General features: G+C 39.4%; 1 protein-coding gene across 2 annotated transcripts; it reads left to right on the top strand.

Annotated features, from left to right (window-relative positions):
• Positions 1-396: 396 nt before the first annotated feature.
• Positions 397-19,695, top strand: NOS2 (nitric oxide synthase 2). 2 transcript variants are annotated; one of them, XM_054847224.1, is made up of 27 exons: positions 397-436; positions 1,836-2,006; positions 3,154-3,250; positions 3,816-3,938; positions 4,029-4,177; positions 6,185-6,347; positions 6,784-6,875; positions 7,275-7,416; positions 7,823-7,962; positions 8,568-8,742; positions 9,504-9,605; positions 10,248-10,442; positions 10,799-10,881; positions 11,194-11,338; positions 11,593-11,697; positions 11,865-11,914; positions 12,010-12,184; positions 12,668-12,800; positions 13,210-13,288; positions 13,695-13,873; positions 14,522-14,685; positions 15,431-15,641; positions 15,962-16,049; positions 16,511-16,632; positions 17,244-17,392; positions 18,148-18,342; positions 18,934-19,695. In XM_054847224.1, the coding sequence occupies exons 2-27, from the start codon at positions 1,900-1,902 to the stop codon at positions 19,045-19,047; spliced, it is 3,477 nt and encodes a 1,158-aa protein (XP_054703199.1). In that variant the 5' UTR covers positions 397-436; positions 1,836-1,899; the 3' UTR covers positions 19,048-19,695. The 2 variants fall into 2 exon arrangements, with proteins under 2 accessions (XP_054703199.1, XP_054703198.1); XM_054847223.1 differs by having other exon boundaries at positions 406-446.
• The last annotated feature ends 2,058 nt before the right edge of the window (positions 19,696-21,753 follow it).

Here is a 21,753-nt window from a genome sequence, read left to right as displayed (position 1 = left end):
CTCCCAGCCAAGACATCTTATGTAATACTGCAGCATCAGCTACACACCCTCTGGTTCTGAAAGACGGTTTGGGATTCCCCTTTTGTCCACTGTCCGTGTGTCGCCTTGCTCTGCTGTTTTGCATACATGGTCCTGGAGTATAAAATGCTTTTGCCTCACAGGAGGGATACAGAGCAGGAGAGGTTAAAGGAGAGACGCTTTGACAAAGACCATTTCCTAGCAGGTCTGGAAAAATCCCTCCCAAAAGCACGGTAAGACAGCACTGTGTCTAAGTGTCCGGTTTGCTGTTCCTTTACTGCAGCTGGCAAGTAACGTAATTCTATGGCAAACTTTTTTTTTCCATGTTAGGAGTAAAGCATTGGAATCTGTCTTCTGCTTTATTTCCAAGTCGTCCTGCTGCTCTGAAAACTTGATCCCCCTTTCTGCTGATTTAAAGGTTTGTGCAGGTAACAATATTGTAAATGTTATTTAAAGAACCCTGTTGTGGAGAACGCGAAAAGCAAGTTCTTACTCTGAATGCCAGTGAATGGAAACTGTGTCTTCTCTTCTTGTTGTCTTTTTCTTCTTCTTCTTTTCTTTTTATAATTTACATTTTTCCTCTTACTATTTTCTCTTTTTACTTTTTTCTTCTTTTTCTGCTTTTTTCTTTTTTTTGTGTGTGTAGTTTTTCTGGGCTTTTTAAATTTTGTCCCCCTGTTTTTCCACTCTTTTTCTTACTCTTTCTCTCTTTCTTTCTAACTTTCTTCCTCTCTTTTCTTTCTCTCTGTCTCTCCCTATCCTTTCCTTTCCTTCTCTCCTTTTCCCCTGTGTTTTACAAAAGTGTATAGGCACACTGCGGCATTTTTTTATTGCAGAATAGTAATTTAGATTTGTTCCTATTTTGTGACTGTATTACACACTATTTCTTTTACTTGGAGTACCAGACAAGTCCTAACACCTTACAGCTGCTGCACAGATAGTTGCATGTGGGTCTTTTCTTCTGTGATTTTACAGCAGACAGCATCTTGGGAGCCCAGCAATATAAATTTTACTTTTACTGAAAAAGCACTATAAATGACAAAATAAGATACAAATTGCATCAGGAATATGTGGCAATGTATATTTTCTTTCCTGATCTTTAATTTTTTTGAAACATCTGTTATGAAGCAGATTCAAACACTATTTTGTTCTTTTTTTCCTGTCACACCTTCCTTGGTGCAAAAATCTATTTTAGGCTCAGAAATTAGCAGAAAATGTATGTTCAAATGAATAGCATTAAACTTTGTACGTTATTCTATATACGTTACCTTCAAGTATATGCTATGTATCTATGTCTTACAAAATACAGAATTCAGAGTCTCAGCAACCCATTTGTCTCTGGCAGATGAATACATTGCAAAACGTTTTGGTTAATTTACAGACCAATTGTTTTTCATTACTATGTGAAAATAACACAGCAATATATCTTACATCCCTTTTCCTAGCTAACACATAGTGAATTAACAGAACATTTAGTAACACTTAACAAACTTTTGAAAAACACAGAACATTGTTAAGTGTCAAGGCATGCTTTGCTTAGAAGTAAAGCATTCATGTGCTTTTTGTAGATAACTGATATTTGCTGGTTTACGCAACTGAGGGACATTTGAAATTCTCTTGCCGGTATTTTAAAATAAGGCATGATTGCAGCAGTACACTGACAAACTGTTAGGTATAGTATCACTACTCTGACTCAAGTGGTTTTCCTTTTTTAAAACAGGAAGTTAGAGCAATTAGTCTGCTGGGTTTTCAACCCCTTTCAAAGGCAGTTACCTTCTTAATCAACACTGACCTTGGGTTTTTTTTTCCCTCCTCAGAAGTGTTCCCACATCTCACAAGATTTCAGCACTGTGAACTAAAATCATAAATAAAGCATACAAAATGTTGTGCCCATGGCAGTTTGTATTCAAACCTCGTGCTGCTAAGAACCAGTCCTCTGAAGAGAAGGATATCAATAATAATGTGGAGAAAAATAGGAAGATCCATGGGTAAGATCTTTGTCTTTTAATGGCTTCATAGTTTCTCTTTCATTTGAAAAGGAAAGATACTAAGTGATACGGGTTCTGGAGAAACCTGTAATGTGTTTCCAAAGCAATAATATTAACCAAAGAACGGTTGTCCCTGGGGGTCCCTGACTGGTGTTGACTTGGTAAGGTACATTTAAACTTTTGTGTCTAAGTTATACAACTGTTGTGGAAAGAAATCATCTTGCTTTCTCTTTCATAGTTCTAAATTTATTTGGTGTGCTATAATGATTTCACATATGCTAGGACTTAGGAGGCATGTGTATGCTATAAAAATTAGCAAAGTGATTATTAATGCTGTAATTAAGTTGGTAAAGTATTTCTGTGATACAATTTATACAAGAAGCTGTATAAAATAAATTGCACGTGCATATTAAATGTCTCTTTCCAGGCTGTTACTTATTTCTGTTTTCTATTGCATACCATTTCTTTCTCTGCTCATTCCCTGCCCTTTCCTGTCATTGCTCAAAGTAGTTTATATTCAAATGTGAAAATAGGCAAAGCTGACTAGTGGAAGTGGGTGATCACATATGTTCTGCTAGCTAAAATACATCATTGCCCTCTCCGAACTAAGGGTTTTGTTTGGAGTTTATGGTTTGGATGCCTCTGGGGTGTTTTTGATCGTCTTGTGAAACCTGATATCCAAATTAGAAAGTAGGAGTTTGGAAAGAAAGTCTTAATGCAGAAAGCAAAGGCAATTAATATAAGAGTATGTTATTTGCTTAATAAGCTGGAGACTGGACCTAGCTGAAATTTTCACGCATTTCCCTGAAGATTTAAACCTCTTTGTTTAATTCCTCTGAGTATTTTCTGGCCAGATCACAATTGTACAGATGTCCTTTGTTTAGCTTACAACAATGATACTGAACCTTTACCATTCCAGGGCATATCAGTTGTTTTCCTTCCCGCATAGTGGTCTGGAACGGGTGATTGTAGCTTTACTATGGCCTGCTAGTCCACTCCACCACTCACACTGCTGCAAGTGGTTGGCTTATTGACTCGGTACATCTCTCAGAGACAGCTCTGAGCATCTCCCTACTGATGCTGCAGGTAAAACTAACAAAAATCTAGTACTTCGTGTTATACTGAATTGTCTTTCTCTCTTTTAAAGGTTAGAAAATGATGATGCCAAATTATATGATCTGAGCAAGAAGCAGATACAGGTGGCGCCTATCGTAACTTCAGCAAAGGCCGAGGATGTGAGAGAGGTCTGTTTCTAGTGTCCTTGTTTGATACTAACAGTTCACATGGGTTGTGAACTTCTCAAAGTTCTCATGTGCAGCCTAACTGTGGTTACATGAGGTTAGGACTGCTGTGAGATCTTTGGATGACAGATCTGTTCTGAACAAAAGGGAGCTTTGGTAAGACATAAGGGAACGAGGTGACCCAGTGGGATTGGAGCGCCTGATTCCTTTGTTCACCTTTGAAATCCCAGCCTTTAGTAACAAACATGTGCTTTCTCTAAAATGGTCTGGTTCACTTTCCTGAGTCTGTGACTATTACGTTAAGAGGCCTTATTGAAATTGAAAAGGTGTTTGCAGTGGCAGATATTGGTTGATTAGTACAAAAATACTTTTTTCCCATTTCATATCAAACTCTGGATTAGGTCAATAGTTTTGTACTCAACTGAGTAAATACATTGGAGAAGATCACATTTATACATAGTTTCTTGAATTTAATTTGTAGCATTTTAATGGTAAAATAAAATATAAAATGAAGCTTTAAGATACTTAAGTCTGAAGTCAGTACATATTTTTATTTTTCTCTGTCCAGAACCCTCCCCAAAATGGTATGAAAGCTTCAACCCAAGTATCAAGATGTCCAAGACATGTAAAAGTAAGAAACTTGGGAAATGGCTCCAGCTTTCTCGACACACTACACCTGACAGCAAAGGAGGTAAGATACAGAAGCCTGAACAGTAATTTTTCATAACTTGGAAAAGATACAGAGCGTAATATTGGGTTTTGACATTTTATTGTTTTTCAGGTTATCAACTGCCGGACCAAAGCCTGCCAAGGGGCCCTCATGACCCCAAAGGGCCTGGTGAGAGGTACTAGAGATAGGCCAGTTCCACCGGCAGAGCTTTTACCTCAGGCAATAGACTTTCTCAAGCAGTACTACAATTCATTTAAAGAGTAAGCCGACTTTACCTTCATCTTTGGTATAAAAGTCCTCTACCTGTCTGTCTGTCTGTGAGACTGTAGGAGCATTTTATTTCTTCACGGCTATTGGTAACTATCCTGTTACATAGCGTGCATTCAAAAAATAGATAAGGACTATTAGCAAAGGTAAGTAAAAGTATCACTGTACTTCATATCCTATATCTGGCAATCCCAGGTCTTGGGAATACAGAGATGCACTTTGTACAGCGCATTCCTCAGCCCCATCCTTGAGTGTGTTATAGTACAAAGCAGCTTGGTTAGGACTCTTACAGAATGTTACCTTCTGTTTTCTTAACATTGGATGTTAATGGGATTAGCTCCTACCTAGATCAGCCTTAGACGTGAATAATGTGGGTAATGCTTTTTATTTGTGCTGTACCAAGTATCTTTTCTCTGTGTTCTTTTGTCCTCTGTTTTGACTCTCAAGGCTTTAGCCAAAGATTGGAAGGCCAGTCTCTTGCTTCTCAACCTTGCTCTGTTCTATCATCAACGTAAGCTACTGAACATGCTGAAGGGACGCTCTAGCTTCAGAAAAGAGCTTTGTGTTTTTTCTAAAGTGCGCATGGTGCAGAGACATCTTGTTGCAGGAAAAGCTGGAACATCTAGTTGAGGTCCAAGAGTTTGCAGTGACAGTTTTCACATGACAAGCTTTTAAGTGACAATCTAGTGTTTGCTCATGCCATTATAAAACATTATCAGACTTTCAAAGGGACTCAGCCACATAATGGCTACTTCTTTAGACACTTTGAACTCTTCTACAAAGCTTTCTTCCATCTGAGTCTTTCTGAAAGTCCCTGTCTTACAGGCTGTACTCATTTGCACATCTCTGTGTTTCTGCTCATGGCTATTTGATCACATTGATTTACACTATCTTACATGCTTGCCCTTGATCTTTCATCTTGTTGAAAATGTGAAAACTCTCAGACAGTGCAGGCTATTTTCATTCTGTCTGTAAGCCAACAAAACAATTTTTGTCTGTGCTGTGATAAATATTTCCTAATATTTTGACTTCATTGTCTGTTATCAAACTAAAGAATTTTAGAGTTGGTTTCCCTGACAAAGGAATTGCTCAGCACTTCTTTTTAGGAATGAAAATCCTACTTACTTTGCTCAACAGAGCTGTGTCCCTGTGAAAATAGAGCCCTGAGAGGACAGTCACTGCAATCTTACTTCTGGGCTGAAGCTAGCATGTTGTCTACTTTTCATTTGCTTGTGATTTGACATTTTTCCCAAATTAACCTAGAAAATCTGAATTTAAACGGAAAACTTACACTGAAAAGCTTGTGATCAATCCGTGTATGCGTTGGGTGGTGAAAGGATGGTGTCGCTACTTAAATTTCTAGTGTGTTAGTCTCTTCATTAGGCTAGTAAGCTCTGTCCTTTGCACTCAGTAAGGATGGTTCCTAAATTCTGAAGCCAGGAAAAATTCTCCTCTGTAGTCCTCAGTCAGAGTCCTATGTACTTAATTCACCCCTTTGCCTAGAACCCCCCCACTTTTTGATAAAAACCTCGACTGCTGCACTAGATAACAGCTATGCTTTGGGGACAAAAGTGTGGTCAGTAGAGGGGAGATGGGGCACAGATGATGGTGACTTCTTACAGCCGAAGCACAGTGAAAATTGCTGACTTCATGAGGTGATGGATGTTTTCATAAAGAATAGAATATTTTATGTTGGCCTGTTTCACATCCAGAGAGTGTGGATTTATAACAGGGGCAGGTTTCTCAATATTTAGCCAGACTTGCCATATCTCAACCTACATAGATGCTAATCCCTTCCCTGGAAATCTCCCTGCATCCTGGAAGATAAAATCAGCAATGTATGTAGCAATGTATGTAGAAGTCTTCTTGTGCAAAAGGATGCCTAAAAGCTTTATGGCTTGAGCAATAAGATCCAGAACATAAGAATGTCAGCAATTTAAATCAATTCTAAGTAATGAAATTCTCATTGTTTCTTTCCATGGCTGTTTCCTGTTCAAAAGGCCAAAAATAGAAGAACACCTGGGCCGACTGGAAACAGTGACCAAGGAGATAGAAACAACAGGAACCTACCATCTGACAAAGGATGAACTGATCTTTGCTGCCAAACAGGCCTGGAGGAATGCACCTAGGTGTATTGGGAGAATCCAGTGGTCCAATCTCCAGGTAACGTATGAGGCAGGACATTATGGGCCAAATAGTCATCTGCTGTAAATCAGAAGAATGTCCTTTGGTAAAATATGCCAGTTGCTTCAACTGAGGACTGCTCCCTCCTGTACGTATCATAAGATCAACAGGGTTTTTTGTAGTCCTCTGCTTCATAGTTGAATGAAAACGTGTAGGAGTCTTAGCATAGAAACCAACTGTGTCGTGGAACCACGTGCATGTCTTGATCCTTGGAGGATTGTTACGTGTGAAAATGATGCTTATAAGAACAATAAAAATGAAACTTTCCTAGTGGAGCTACAATTAAATTGAGAGATACTGATTTTTCATTGCACTTTTTTCCTTAATCTTTCCTTAAATGCATAAGAAAAATAATGAGCTTACATTGTTGTTTCAAAATCAGGTTTTTGTCTTTACATTTCTTCTGGAAACATAGGTATTTGATGCACGTGATTGTAAAACAGCAAAGGAAATGTTCGACCATATCTGTCGTCATATTCAGTATGCCACAAACAATGGAAATATAAGGTAAGTCTCTTCAATTTTAATTGCAAACAACAAAAATCACATCCAGATCTGGACTCAAAATGCTACATAAGACCTGAAATGGTATATCTAAATATTTTGACAACTTGTCTTTGCTCTTAATTCTCCTGGTACTTACGTGTTCCTCTCATGTACCATCAACCATTTTGAAATTTTGTACCTTTCATGGCTGATGTTGCAAAATCTTTTCTAATTCCTGGGGAAAAGAGATGCTTTGAAGATTAAGCGAGGTGGGCAGGGGTGATGAATGATTTTATTTCTACTGATGTTTATTTTAGAAATATAAAATAATTGCTGTCGGTAACAATTTATGTCTTAATGATTAGAATGTATTTGACGTGATGCTGTGGTGTAACCGGAGTCGATTGTCTTTCTGGGCAGATCAGCCATCACTATCTTCCCCCAAAGGACTGATGGGAAACACGATTTTCGTGTTTGGAACAGCCAGCTCGTCCGATACGCTGGATATCAAATGCCAGATGGGTCTATCATAGGAGACCCTGCCAGTGTGGAGTTCACACAGGTACAGATCTACATACAGAATCACAATGGCTTTCCATCTCGTCTAACCCTTCTGTCTTTTTGTTTTTCTTCCATGTTTATACAGAGTGGGAGGGAAGTGTGGCGGTAAGGAGTGAATAGGATGTTCTGCCCCACAGGTTCTAGGTGCAGGCAGTGCAATAATTTCCTACAATCCTGATATAAAGATACTCCCCTCCATCTCATAACAGGGTGAGCTAATGGTCCCCTTAAGGCAGGGACACAAGCAGTACTTGAACAACATGTCTCAACATTGTTGGAATGGGAAAGATAACCTTTATTGCTTAGAATTCACCTCAGTGGGTTTTAGAGAGTTAACGTTCTTTGTCTTCAAATCCAGCAGGAGGGGGAACCTAAAAAACCCCAAAATGTGCTTTCTTTATTTACAGTTGTGCATTGAGCTTGGGTGGAAGCCGAAATATGGCCGCTTTGATGTAGTTCCACTCATTCTCCAAGCAAATGGCCAAGACCCAGAAATATTTGAAATCCCACCAGAAATTGTCCTCGAAGTGCCAATGGAGCATCCAAAGTAAGCACGCAAGGTTTAGATAATTGCGTTTTTGCCTCTGCCTCACCTTGGCAGGTTATTAGCCTCTGCACCTGTGGCAGTCATTTTATGAGTTCTTTGTTAGGATGAAATTATAGTAAATTGTCCTGAAAGATAAAATGCCTGTTAGAACAATAAAATTACATTTAAATTAAGGAAGCCAATAGCAATTTCGTTGGAAATCTTTTTTTCCCCTCAATCTACATTTCAATCATATTCAGAATAAATAAAAAAAAAAATCATCATTTCTTATGCCAGTGCAATACATATGTAAAATATGGCTGCAGTCATAACAAAATGTTTGTTGCCGTTCTGTCTTTGGTTTTCTTCTTCATGTTTGCTTTGGGACTGGCCTGCAAATTGCAGAACTCTGTAATTCTGTTCTGCAGTTTCTTTAGCAGGCAATTCCCAGTTACCGCATTGTAAACAAAAACTGCTAGGACTTTTTGCAGACCGTGCTTCCTGGGTCATTTCAAGACTTAGTAACACGAGTTAGTACTCTTTATCTTCCCAGGCTTTTCTTTCTGGTTATCGCCTAAAGAAGGAAAAGACACATAAAGTAATAAATCACAATGCTTGTTTAACAGGTATGAATGGTTTAAGGAGTTAGATCTGAAGTGGTATGCGCTGCCTGCTGTTGCCAACATGCTTCTTGAGGTGGGAGGCCTGGAGTTTACTGGGTGTCCTTTCAATGGCTGGTACATGGGGACAGAGATAGGAGTGCGAGACTTCTGTGATGTACAGCGATACAATATCCTACAGGTAATCTTCTGAAGTAGAAATGTGTTGATCTGCGAAGGCACTGAACTTCGTGGGCGAAGCGTTTTTAAAAAGGAGACGCTATCAGTCTTTGCTGGGACGGTTGTTGTATTTCCATCACACTAACACTTCAGTGCTAATCTGACACAATATCCCGACCCTTGTGGGATGTCTTGAATTTCTGCCACGATTATGACTGCCAGATTGTATGACTGTTTTTACAGTGTTGTGACAGTATCTGTTCCAAATAGCTCGATAGAATGGTGAAACTGCAGCTGTAAAAAAAAATTATAGAAAATGGTGTCCAAAGGGAATTCTTCCCCAATTTTACCCTGAGTCCTGCTGACTGAGGACTTTTGGTCCCTGACTGTGCATTTCTCAGAGGTATATTTATGTCAGTTCCAGTCTGCTGTTGACAAGGCAGTGGAGTCTTGGTGGTTAGCTGCAGGTCTTAAGCACCACCACACCAATACAAATTGGTAACGATGACTTATAACCAGATACTGCCACTTGTAAACCATTTAGTCCAGGAGAGAACCACTCCCTGCTTTACCAAACTGGAACAGAACCAGAACTCCATGATTCAAGTTTACTTCTAATCTCAAGTGTTTCTGCTGCCATACTTTCCCCAGCATAAGACTGACTCTTCCCCCTTCCACAATACTTTTTCCTGCATATTGATGTGATGAGGTGGGGAAATCATGAGGTCTAAGTCCCACATAGTAAATTTGCTTTTCCCTTTTCTCTCTCTTTTTCACGTGTAGGAGGTAGGGAGAAGAATGGGACTGGAAACAAACAAACTTTCATCATTGTGGAAAGACCGAGCTGTTGTAGAGATAAATGTGGCTGTGCTCTATAGCTTCCAAGTAAGTCAATGAGTGTGGTATCTGGAGAGACACTGAATATTGAGTGTCCCTTTTTCCTTTCACTTACAACAACTTTATACAAATAGAGTGCCAATGGACCAGTGCTCAGTGGAGGTTATCAATGGGATTCCAATAGGGTTACTCTTGATTTACACCTGGGAAAGTACAGGATTCCGTATTTCCTGTTGTTGCCAGAAAAAACTTCAGGTGAAGGCAGAAGGGAGAGAAAAAGAAAAGGAAGTTAAGGGCAAGATTGTTCATCCTTTTAACATGTATGTGAAGGTGTCAAAATCTATGTAAACCATTGAAATAATATCTTTTATTTACAATTACCGTTTATTTAACATACCATAAAAATATGAAAGATCGATAAAATTGCTTTTCAGCATGCATTCTCAGTGCTGGAGAGGTAAAATGCTGATGTCAAAAAAAAAAAAAAAAAGGACATAAGAGTCCTTAATCAAAGGTCTACCTCGATCTGTATTTATATAATAGTTGCTGACAGTAATTATTTCCCGGCACTGAATAAAGTCCTTGAGTCCTTGAAATATTAACCAAAGCAAAAGGATTACTTTAACTGCATCAGGAAGAAGAGTGGAATGGGCTTTTTAATGTATGTCTTTCCTTTTGCGATTATTCTAGAAACAAAATGTGACTATCATGGATCACCACTCAGCTGCCGAGTCCTTCATGAAATACATGCAGAATGAGTACCGTGTGCGAGGCGGCTGCCCGGCCGATTGGGTGTGGATTGTACCTCCTATGTCAGGGAGCATTACTCCCGTGTTCCACCAGGAGATGTTGAACTATGTCCTCACTCCCTTCTATTACTACCAGGTACATATTACCAAAAAAAAAAAAAAATTATTCTAGTAGATAACTTCAGCAGTCCAGACGATAATATGGGATCTGAAGGAGTCCGAATGAAAACTCCTGGTTAATGGAAGTTCACTAGAGAGGTTCATAGATAGCAGGCAATATCTATTGTGCTGTGAAAGGTTACATTAGTTCTGTTGAATTCTAAAGCTGTGAGTAAAATGCAATTTAATACTACAGAGACTGATCCCATATTTGAACACAGTGGATTGTATACATGGATTCTGTTTAATATGGCCATTTCAAAAATATACAAATTGTGTATTTATTATTTTACACTTCTTACCCGAAGGTTAACTTTTTTCTTTTTTTAAAAGGTGGATGCATGGAAAACACATGTCTGGCATGATGAGACCCGGAGGCCAAAGAAAAAAGAAATAAAGTTGAGCATCTTGGCAAAGTAAGTTGTTCAAATAAGAGTCTTCATGCTTTTGTCCAACTGTTGTATTCTTGTGATGTTTCTGTTCCACTTTTTAAAATAATTATTACAGTAGAGACCACTTGAATTGTTTGAATCATAGACTTACCTGTCCACAGTTAGGTAATATTCATATCTAAGATTCTTATTCAGGGCTTTCTATCGTGTATTGCTTCTGAACAATCTTCCAAGGAAAAACCATGTTCAAGATCAGTCTTTTCTAGCTTGTTTGTGAATCAATCTGAATTGCTGTGTAGCTATATTAAAAATTATATGTGATTATTTTTTCCCCAGAGCTGTATTCTTTGCATCTTCACTCATGCGACAAACAATGGCAACCAGGTCCAAGGTCACTGTAATCTATGCAACAGAGACTGGGAAATCCGAAACACTAGCCAACAAGCTGTGCAGCTTGTTCAGCTGTGCCTTCAACACTAAGGTAAGAAAGTATAAATCATCCACGCTAAATAGAGAACGAAGTTTGGCTGGTTTTATCGGCCTCTGCAAGCTTTTTCATTCTCTGAACCTATGTGTGGAATGTTCAGTAAACATAAGTTGGACTAGAACTTTGATTTTTGTATTCATTTAGCATAATGCCTTGTAATTTGATCAACAGTCATATGACAATCATGGAGATACCTCATGCTAGTTCTGATGTTGCTGGCAATTTCTCATGAGCTTTATACCTTCCAGATTCTGTGCATGGATGAGTACAACATTTGTGACCTGGAAAAAGAAACGCTTCTTTTAGTGGTTACTAGCACTTTTGGAAACGGAGATTCTCCAAATAACGGAAAGGTAATGTTCACCTCAGAAGTGTATATGAGGCTCAAGTCAAAGACTGAGACCAAAGACAACCCTTTCATTTGTCCCATGTACTTCAGTAAGATATGGATCAGCGTCTCACTTCTGTTTGAAATCAGAGTATTTTTCTAATCTTACGTGTTTTATGAATTTTTATACAGACCCTGAAGAACTCCTTGCTCACCTTGAAATTGCTGAGAAAAAAAATTAGGTAAAAATACTTTGTTGTTTGGTTTGCCTGTGATTGAGTCCTTTTGCATTTCATTTAGCATAACATAGTAATTTTATTTTTATCTCCTCTTGCAGGTATGCTGTGTTTGGTTTGGGATCCAGCATGTATCCAGAGTTCTGTGCCTTTGCTCATGCCATTGACCAAAAACTGGCCCAACTGGGGGCTTCTCAGCTCACTCCAATAGGCGAAGGAGATGAACTCAATGGGCAAGAAGAAGCCTTTAACACATGGGCAGTCAGTGCATTCAAGGTCACTATATAAATAGTTAGCTCATATTTTAGTTTGTTCATTCACTCATTTCAGTATTCACTAGCATCCCATAAAAATGGGGGGAAATGAAGGAAAACAAACATCTGGATTTATATCTGAATTTCGAACTCCCCTCTTTTCTACTGCTTGCCTAAGTTGAAGAGGGAACTGGGCCCCTTTTCTATTACTTTTTAATAATCACATAAAGTTCCACAAAACCTTTTGGATTATGGAATGCTTGGTATGAACAAGGGTGGTAGCACCAAACATGAGAATTTTTTTAAGTCAATCAATTTTATAGCTATACTGGTATAGAAGTGGAACCTTACTGAATTCACTGAACCCCTATAACATCCACTGAATTCAACAGGATCAATAAAAAATAGCAATCTGTGAAATTGATATCTCCTCATTAGGATTATGACAACACTAAGAATTTTTTTTTTTACTATGAATAGCCTTTTTTTTCTTTTTTTTTTCTAGACTGCCTGTGACATCTTTAACATCCGTGGGAAAAACAGTATTCAGTTGCCTGAGATATATACCTCTGGTGAAAGCTGGGATCCTAAGAATTACAGGATAGTGCATGACTCTCAAACTATGGACTTGGCGAAAGGTATTACCTCCCACCTTCCACTTCCTCTGTCCATTTTGCTTCAGACAGGTCTGAACTGCAAAGGTTTTCTAGAAGTGATATTGGTCCTGCTAGATGATAGAATGCATATAATAAAGTACAGTGGTCAGAGAAACAAAAGACATTGGGCTACATTGCATAAATTGTTATCTTTTTCCAGCGCAATACATCAGAACACCAGAACTAGCATATGTTTTGACAGCCCCAGAAGAACAAAAGCTGAGATGAACTACTAGTCAGGGGATGCATGCATATAGGGCACATAGCTGAGTAAAAGTATATTGCATTCCTGGGCGACCATGGTTCAGTTCTTTTCTGTGTATTATTTGAAGACAATTTAAACAAACCTAATCACGAAATTGCCATGAGTCATGTCCTCTTTTCTCAACAGCACTTGCAAATATTCACGCCAAGGATATCATTCCAATGAAGCTGAAATTCAGACAGAATCTTCAAAGTTTAAAATCCAGGTATGACACATCATTCTTTTGAACATTGCAATACTACATTTTACTAAAATCTTAAACATCTGAAATGCCTGGTTATAGAAATCTTCTCACTGCAGTTATTAAGAAATATTTATGAATTTTGTACCATCATTAGTAGAAGTAAATCATTATCACAAGAATACGTACAATCTTAGCTCTGGTTTAGATAGGATCTGACTTCTCAGTAGAGTCTTTAGGGGTGTAGGGAAATAACTAACTTTGTGATACAGCCCTCTGATATCCACTAAATGTGGAAGCTCAGGTGTCTGGTCCCTCTCCCTCATTTGGTATGCTACATGCCAGGCAAATGTTTACTGTTCTGCGCAATTCAAGGGAAATCCTGTCGACGTAACCAAGATCTGTCTGGTCTCCTTTTTTCTATATCTAGTCGTGTCACCATTCTAGTAAAGCTTTCCTGTGAGACTAATCAGGAAGTGTGCTACCTGCCCGGAGAACATATCGGGATTTTCCCAGGCAACCAGCCAGAATTAGTCCGTGGCCTCATTGCACATGTCAAGGATGCCCCTCCAGCTGATCAGACTATCAGACTTGAAACCTGCGCTGATGGTAAGTTGGTTCTCTTTAGATGAAATAAGCAAGGATGTTTAACAGATTTCTCAAATTCCTGAGAATTATTATAGACCAAATTTGATTCTATTATCCTTTTCTTAAGTTTCAATAGGATTGTGTTGATGCTTTGAGTTATTCTTCTAATTCTCAATTCTGATTTTGCATACCCTGGCAGTCCATGATAACTTCATCAGTGTTTGCAGAGTTATCCTAGGTTGACACTCTTTGTAATTCAGTTGCTGAATTGGCCATTGAATGCAATTAAATTAATCAACAGAGTTTGCTTATTGTTGCTATGTATTGGAGTCCTAAAATAGATTTACATGTCATGACCATCTTTTCCGTCTTAGTAGGAACAAATTCCTAAATCATAGGATTGTGACACACAGAAAGATGATTTCCTCAAATGAAAGACTTTTCATTTTAAAGTGGTGTTTTGTTATCAGGCAATTCTCTGCATCAGATCCTTCCCTTACAAAGAATTTGAAACCTCACAGTAACCCCTTTTCAGAAGGGTCCTGTGGTCTAGACCTGCTGCAACCTAGTCTGAACTTGTACTTTGAAGGACGCTGAGTTTTGCAAAGCTCTACAGCTGTCAAATGTTGTAGGAATTGCCAAGTGTTCTTTTATTTCCCTCATTTCCAGGTGGCTACTGGACAAGTGCCAAAAAGATTCCAGCCTGCACACTCTCCGAGGCTTTGACATACTTGCTTGATATCACTACTCCGCCCTCCCAACAACTACTAAAAAAGCTCTCACAGCTGGTAACAGCGGAAGGAGACAAACAGAGACTGGAAGTTTTATGTCAGGTAAGCATTCAGGCTAGATCTATGTTAGAAGTACTCTGTACTGGACCATCTGATGCCCTTCAGAAGCTTAAGAAACTTTTGTAGTGATGGTGCTTGATTTTTATCCCTCTGTTCTGTGTGCTTCTAAAACCAACCACAGTGAGAGAAAGGGTGGTCTTGTGGCTCCACGTGGGCGTGGGAATCAAGAGATTTCTTCAGATCTGGTATTTCCTGTGTGGTTCTGGGTGGGTCATTTTGCCTGCCTGTTTCTCTTGCCTGCCTTGCGATGGTTTCTGATGCTACACCATTAAAAAAACTTTCAGTTTGGAGGTGGAGGGGTTGGAGGCGAGCTGGCAGATATTTTTGTCAGAGAGTTTGGTACCATGAGAGTAAGAAGGATGTTGGTTTAAGTAACCAATGACTCATAGGTGTGGTAAGTGCTTGCTTCTCCTGCTGGGTTCAGCAAGGCTCAGTAGGTTATCAGGACCTGGGCCCATACAGTTTTGTGGATATCCCGTTGCAGGGGGCTCAGAAACAGATGCTACTTCAGTTTCTACATCCTCACTGATTGAGCTGGTATCTGAGAAAATTACAGTGGGTGTTCTGTACTTCTGTTTTCAAAAATTAAACAATTCTTAGGAAACCCCAGTATTGGTCTAGGCAAAGTTTTGAGAATTTCAGTTGATTTGCCTGCATATTTAATTGAATGTAATTATCCTGCTCTCCTGAACCTGGTAACATTATAATGGTGGCATTTGGCTTTTAGAGCACAGAAGAATACAATAAATGGAAGTTTTACAACAGCCCAAACATCCTGGAGGTCCTGGAGGAGTTTCCCTCTGCTGAGGTCTCAACAGCTTTCTTACTGACTCAGCTGCCATTTCTGAAACCCAGGTACTATTCTGTCAGTTCCTCCTGTGACATGACACCCAGAGAGATTCATCTGACAGTTGCAGTTGTAAACTACAGGACAAGAGGTAATGAATTGTTGTTTTCATTTCTCAATTAATATTATATTTAAGCTTCATTGTGGTTCAGAAAAAAACTTGTCTGCCATATGGCTTGAAACATATCTGTAGCAAAAAGTTTGTATTGTGATCATGCAGGATAGTGTACTGCACTGCAGGTGTTCGTACTGTGTCAGGATTTGCCAAAATCCTTCATCATCAGCAGCATATCCTTGTTTTATAAATCATTACTAGATATACGCTTATTTAAATGCTGTAATTTTAAGTATAAACTGAGCTTTTTAAAAAAAACAGAGAATGACAGAGGTGTTTCCCTTTGCTTTGATTAGATGGACAAGGGCCTTTGCACCATGGAGTTTGCAGCACATGGCTGAATACAATAGCTCTCAATGAAACGGTCCCATGCTTTATACACAGGTGAGTGTATGACAGAGAACAAAGAAAAAAGAAGAAAAAAACCCACAACCAAACAGCAGTTCTTAGTTCAGCTTCTTCAGTGTTTTTTTTCATTGTTTGCATATGACTTTCAAGTGACTGGTGAGTGCAAATTGGAATATCTGAGTTTGAGGATCAGAGAAGAGAGAGAACTCCCTGTCTTCCAGAAATGAGACCCTTTACCATGTCTTATGTTGAGTAAAATCATAAATCATTAGAAAATTCTGAAAGAATTCTATTCATATGACACCATCCCCACTGTCAGCATATCCACTATGGAGCAAGTAAAGCTAAAGAACAAGAAGCAACCGTCACCAAGTTAAGCCCCCTTACTGTTTTCAAATTGATAACTTAGGCTGTGCTGTTCAGAATCATTCAGGAATCTGACACTGAGAAGTCAGTCACAAACTCATTACCTAATTAGCATTTTTTTTGCATTTTAGTGCTAATGGGTTCCGTCTCCCAGAGGAGCCAACCAAGCCATGCATTCTGATCGGCCCAGGAACGGGAATTGCTCCCTTTAGAAGTTTTTGGCAGCAGCGTCTCTATGACCTGGAAGAGAAAGGTACTGATGGGGATTGCTACAAGAGGGAGGCCATAACTCGTCCAGCAGCAGCAGACATCCAAGATGTCCCTTGTCCTCCAAACAAAATCTCTACGGATGGAGACAGCCAGAAACATTAGCCAAGTAAATCCCATAGAGATTTGTCATCCCAAGACTGATTGAACACTGCACTGAAACAGCTAATAATTCCATCCCACTTGAGACCATTCTGGTGATCTTGAGGTGTTTGGTCACTTGGAGGGAGCCGCATATGAGTCCTTGTAACCACCATATGTTCAGTGACTGCCCCAGCGCTCGCATGGGGGCCGCAATACGGAGAAAGCACCTCGGCCTGCCTGTATTATAGAGCATGTTTGGGGAACCTGCTCCAATGGGTGATTCCACACAGTTCTCTGGGGTCTTGGGCAGGTCCAGTCCTACTGCAGGACCCTAGTATTGGAAACTGTCACACACAGACACACACACTCCCCTTCTCAGATGTTTAGTGAGCAAGGCTAATGAGAAAGTAGCTGTACACAGCTAGTTACTGTGACAACAGAGCCCCCCAGGAATAGTCACAGGATATAATAGGCCTTACCAGGAATGACAAAAAACTTTCGTGTTGGTTTCAGGGATCAAAGGTGGTGACATGACGTTGTTGTTTGGCTGCCGGCAGCCAGACATGGATCACATCTACAAAGAAGAAACTGAGGAAATGAAGAGGAAGGGAGTCCTGAAAGAAGTCTATACAGCTTACTCCAGACAACCTGGCCAAGCTAAAGTGAGGCTGGCTCCTTGGTTCTTTAAGGGTTGGCTCCTTTCAGAACGGTCCCTCATGTTAAGATCTGGGCTCTGTTTAACAATGTTCTTTACAAAAATGTTAGCATTTTGCTTCGGCGTATTGTGAACAAGAGACAAAAGGCCCCGCTCCTTCAAAATAAAGGCGAATCTCACTGTGCACTTCAGTAGGAGCAAGCTATAGAAATATAAAACCCTCGCTGCCATATAGAGAGGCATAATAGACATACAATCAAATCTTTAAGTGCAAACAGCCTTTGAAACTAGAAGCTGGAACATTTTCAAAGCCGTAAATTTTGCAGGATTTGATTAGCCCATGAGTTAGAAATGAGTTGGCTCTGGCCATTTCTTACCATTTCAATGACACAGTGGTCCTGGAAATTAATTTTGCTTAGATGAAATCTTCATTGGAGAAAACAACAGCGCTTAAGCTATCCTCTTTTTAGCTATCCTATTCTCCTGGCAAGTTAGGAGACTTTGGCAGTTGTAACTGGTTCTAAAAAAGAAGAATCTTAGTCTGCTCTAGTTTAATCAGGAGACAGGACTAGCCTCCAAATCTGGGGCTTGTGAAGACAGCATGAAGACATTTTTCTTCTCCTTTGCTGTGGTGCAACACACAGCTGGAATAGACAGGGCATTTAGAACCTTACTGTATAGACCCACATTGAAATTAGAAAAGCCAATAGCCAAAGTAGCATTTCAGAAACCTTGTCTAATGATCCTTTTCCTGTTTCTAAGGTCTACGTTCAAGACATTCTTCAAAGCAAGTTGGAGACCAAAGTGTGCAACCTCTTGCATAAGGAGGAAGGGCATCTGTATGTCTGTGGAGATGTACGCATGGCCAAGGATGTTGCTGAGACTTTGAAAGGAATGCTTGCAAAAAACATGAACCTCAGTGAGCAGGAGGCAGAGGAGTATGTCTTCCAGCTAAAGGTATGCTGTGATGTGCAAGGCATTCTTTCCAGTCTGACAGAGTGGGTTGCAGAAGTCTTCAAAGTCACGCTCAAGATCTTGTGGGCTGCCATGAGCTTCTTTTTAGCAGAATGCATAAGGAAAAGAGCTTGAAGTGATCAGTTTAGTCCACCTACCATGATTTAAAATGCAGTTGCTGTTTGGTGGTGGTGTAAGAGTGACACATGACTTTCTTCTCTTACATCTACCGTTTTCCCCAGCGTCTCCCTTTGGGTCCTGGACATTAGCTTTGTTGCATGTCTGAAACATCAGGAGTTTAAGACTTTATTGTACCAACGGAGGAAAGTGAGTTTAAGAAATTAGAGGACCCATGGCTGAAAACACAGTGCCTGGGTCTGCTGGCTTTTTAGGACCCTCTTGTTAGCAGAACTTGTCCTGGAGCAGCACATGGGTCTGGGATTCAGATGGGTTCCTTTTATTGACAGTAACAAAAGTCCACTATTACAGAACCAGTCATACAAATGCAAAAGACCTTTCAGTTACTTAACTGTTACATAAGGAGGAACTAGCAGTATTTAATTAATCTCTTGGGTTTGCTTTCTTTTTTTGCAGAGCCAAAAGCGATACCACGAAGATATATTTGGGGCTGTATTCCCACATGAAGTTAAAAGAGGTGTAAGAGCTTTGCAACCCACCAGTCCAAGAACGAAACAACTTATGTTTTAGTCAATATTTGCACATTTGTTGTTATTTTCAAGAAACAAGGGGTCAAATCCTCTTTCTTACATGTGTTAAATCATACACATGTATATGATTGTAGGATTTGACTTCAGCCTTAATTAAGAAAAAAATAATTTTAACTTTTGCTATTTATTCAGAGATTTAATAGGTTATCTTAATAGTGAAGATGCAAATTATTTTTTTAATAGTCTATGCTAGTGTAAATCTGTTATTTTTTGTAAATACAAGGAAAATTTAGAGATTTTTACCATGTAAGCTAGAACTGAAATCTTTTTTTTAAATGTACTGTTTATCTTTGTGAACTTATTTATATCAGTTTGTTTTACTGTGCATATTATCTTCACTTTAAAGCAAGTAAATGGATGGCTGTGGCACTTTGAAATATATTGAAGCAATATTTGCAAATGAGATAATATAATGGTTCATAAGTGGAAATACCTGCTGCATACACCTCAAATGTATGATAGTAGTTTTGAATTCTGCTTTGTGTGATTCAGGTACTTGAACCTGAATTGTTGTTGTTAGAGCATATGGCAGTAAGGTTCAGAAAATTCAAAAGCACTTTGTACATTTGAATTCTATGCTCTGATTTACTTGATTTGTTTGTAATAAAAGATACCTTTATATTGAGACAAACAAGTTGGTGTGGATTAAATGTTACACCTCTTTTTGATGTTGGCTTTAGCCTAAAAAAGTAGGGGTCGGTAAGTTCTCCAGTTCCGGTGAAGTGGGTTTGGGCTCCAGCCAATACTCCCTCTGTAAGTGAAGAGCCCATCTCCAGGAGTCAGGCAGTCTGCCTAAGATTAGTTACACATTTTTGTTATTGCCAGGGAAGTGTATATTTGCACCATGGATTCTAAGATTGGCTTGCAAACTGCAAGAATATAAAATAGCAATGAGAGCAGTATATTTTGCTCTAGCTATATTTTGGCTCTTTTTATGCCTTGCAGTTATGTCAACTTTTAGTTCTCTAAAATTACCAGGGCTGTATGATCATATTAAAAAAGCATAAGGTGAGATTTTCTTGTTATCCCTTGTCTCCAGGAGCTGGAATCTGATGAAGGAGGAGTTGAGACTCAAAAGTCAACAGTGCTACATATGTACAGTGTGTTTCACACATGCTTCAGGACAGCCTTAGACATAAGATCAAAAATACAGCATAGATGAAAGCATGTGGACAGTGATGGCAGAGAACAGGATGTATCAGACAACAGCTACAAAGGGAGTAAAGGACAGAGGAGATTCCTGGCAAGTATGGAGTCCTGGTGGGCACCTAGTGTATATATACACTCCATCAGCGTTATTTCATACTTTGTTTAATTGATGTTTTCTGATTTTCGATTTTTGGGGCGGGATGGAAATGGAAGAAGGTAATTGCACTTCCATTAAGAAAGTTCCCCATAAGCCCAGAGCTCACTGAGTCCTAGACTTCAAATGAGCCCAACAAAAGCAGTTAACAGAAGCAGTCAGTTCCATACTTCAGAGCGCTAAGATGCTCCCTGCCCTTTTGGGACATGCGTCACTGCACAGCCCATTTTCCAGGCACATGGCCAGATAGGTGAATTTCCTTGCCAGGATGGTCTTTGTATCTCAGGTGTCTTGTCAAAGTTATTGCTTACTTTAAAGCATTACCATAATCCTTTAGAAATGCTTGCTTGTGTACTAAAGGACCATAGTTCACTTCCAGTTGGAGAGTCAGAAAACTCAAAAGAAAAAAAAAAGCCATGCTGTTTTTACCAAGTTGGGGGCAGACTGGGGTGCCCTTTGATAATGCCGTGTCCTGAAGATGTGAGACACCACTGAAAACTGCCAGCCAGGGAAGCAAGAACATCTGTTCCTTCATGGGCCTCTGACAAGTCGGAGCCAGAGGCACAAGTGTTTGTGTATCAGCTCAGAAGTTGCATGACTTTCCACTGATGTATTCTAAGTTGATGAGGTGAGTTTTATTGAGGGACCTTTTCATCTTAATTCCACCACCGCAAACATTTCCCTCTAGCAGAGGGGTGAGAAGGCAGTTAAGGGAAAGAATTAAGAAAAGCAGTGATCTGTTTTAATTCTTTGTGAATTTATTTAAAGTGGTCCCAACTGTAAGTTAACTTCAGTTGCAGCACTGATCTGAAGCTGTGTATAATTGCTTTTTCTACAGAAATAAATGGGGAAGATAAAGTGCAGATGTTAAGGTCAGTGGATAATTATTCAAAGATAAAAACCAAAACTTCATTTAAGAAACTAGATGCAAAATATACCTTTTAAAATCCTGGAGATGATCAAACAGCCTGTTCTGCGGTTATTAAAGTGTTTATTACAGCCCCAAGTCAGTAAAGGATTTAAGCATGTGCATTAGTTGAAGCACTTGAGTGATGCTGCTGGAGGCAGAGGAACTATTCTGGTCTGAAAGTTTGAGAGATGACTGTGCACCTTGCTGATTTGGGATCTGGCTGAGAATTACAGATCAACACTTTCTGAAGCAATTAGTGGCTTGTTTCATAACACTTAAGCCCAACTTAGGTGGCTATGATGGAATTCAGCATTCCAAACAGGCTGCATGCCAAGGCACTGAAATGCCAGACCTTTTAGCCTGGTTCTCAGCCACTTTTGGTTGTTGGTAAAATTCCCTTGTACTCCGAGGTGCACCACGTAAATGGGTCAGCTAAACTGCAGGTCACCATGGGAAGTTACCAGTCCCCGTGC

This window comes from Grus americana, chromosome 19 (genome assembly GCF_028858705.1).
Source record: "Grus americana isolate bGruAme1 chromosome 19, bGruAme1.mat, whole genome shotgun sequence".
Classification (NCBI taxonomy): Eukaryota; Metazoa; Chordata; class Aves; order Gruiformes; family Gruidae; genus Grus; species Grus americana.
Note: the sequence above shows the minus strand (reverse complement) of the source record. Positions and strands in the feature narration are given on the sequence as shown.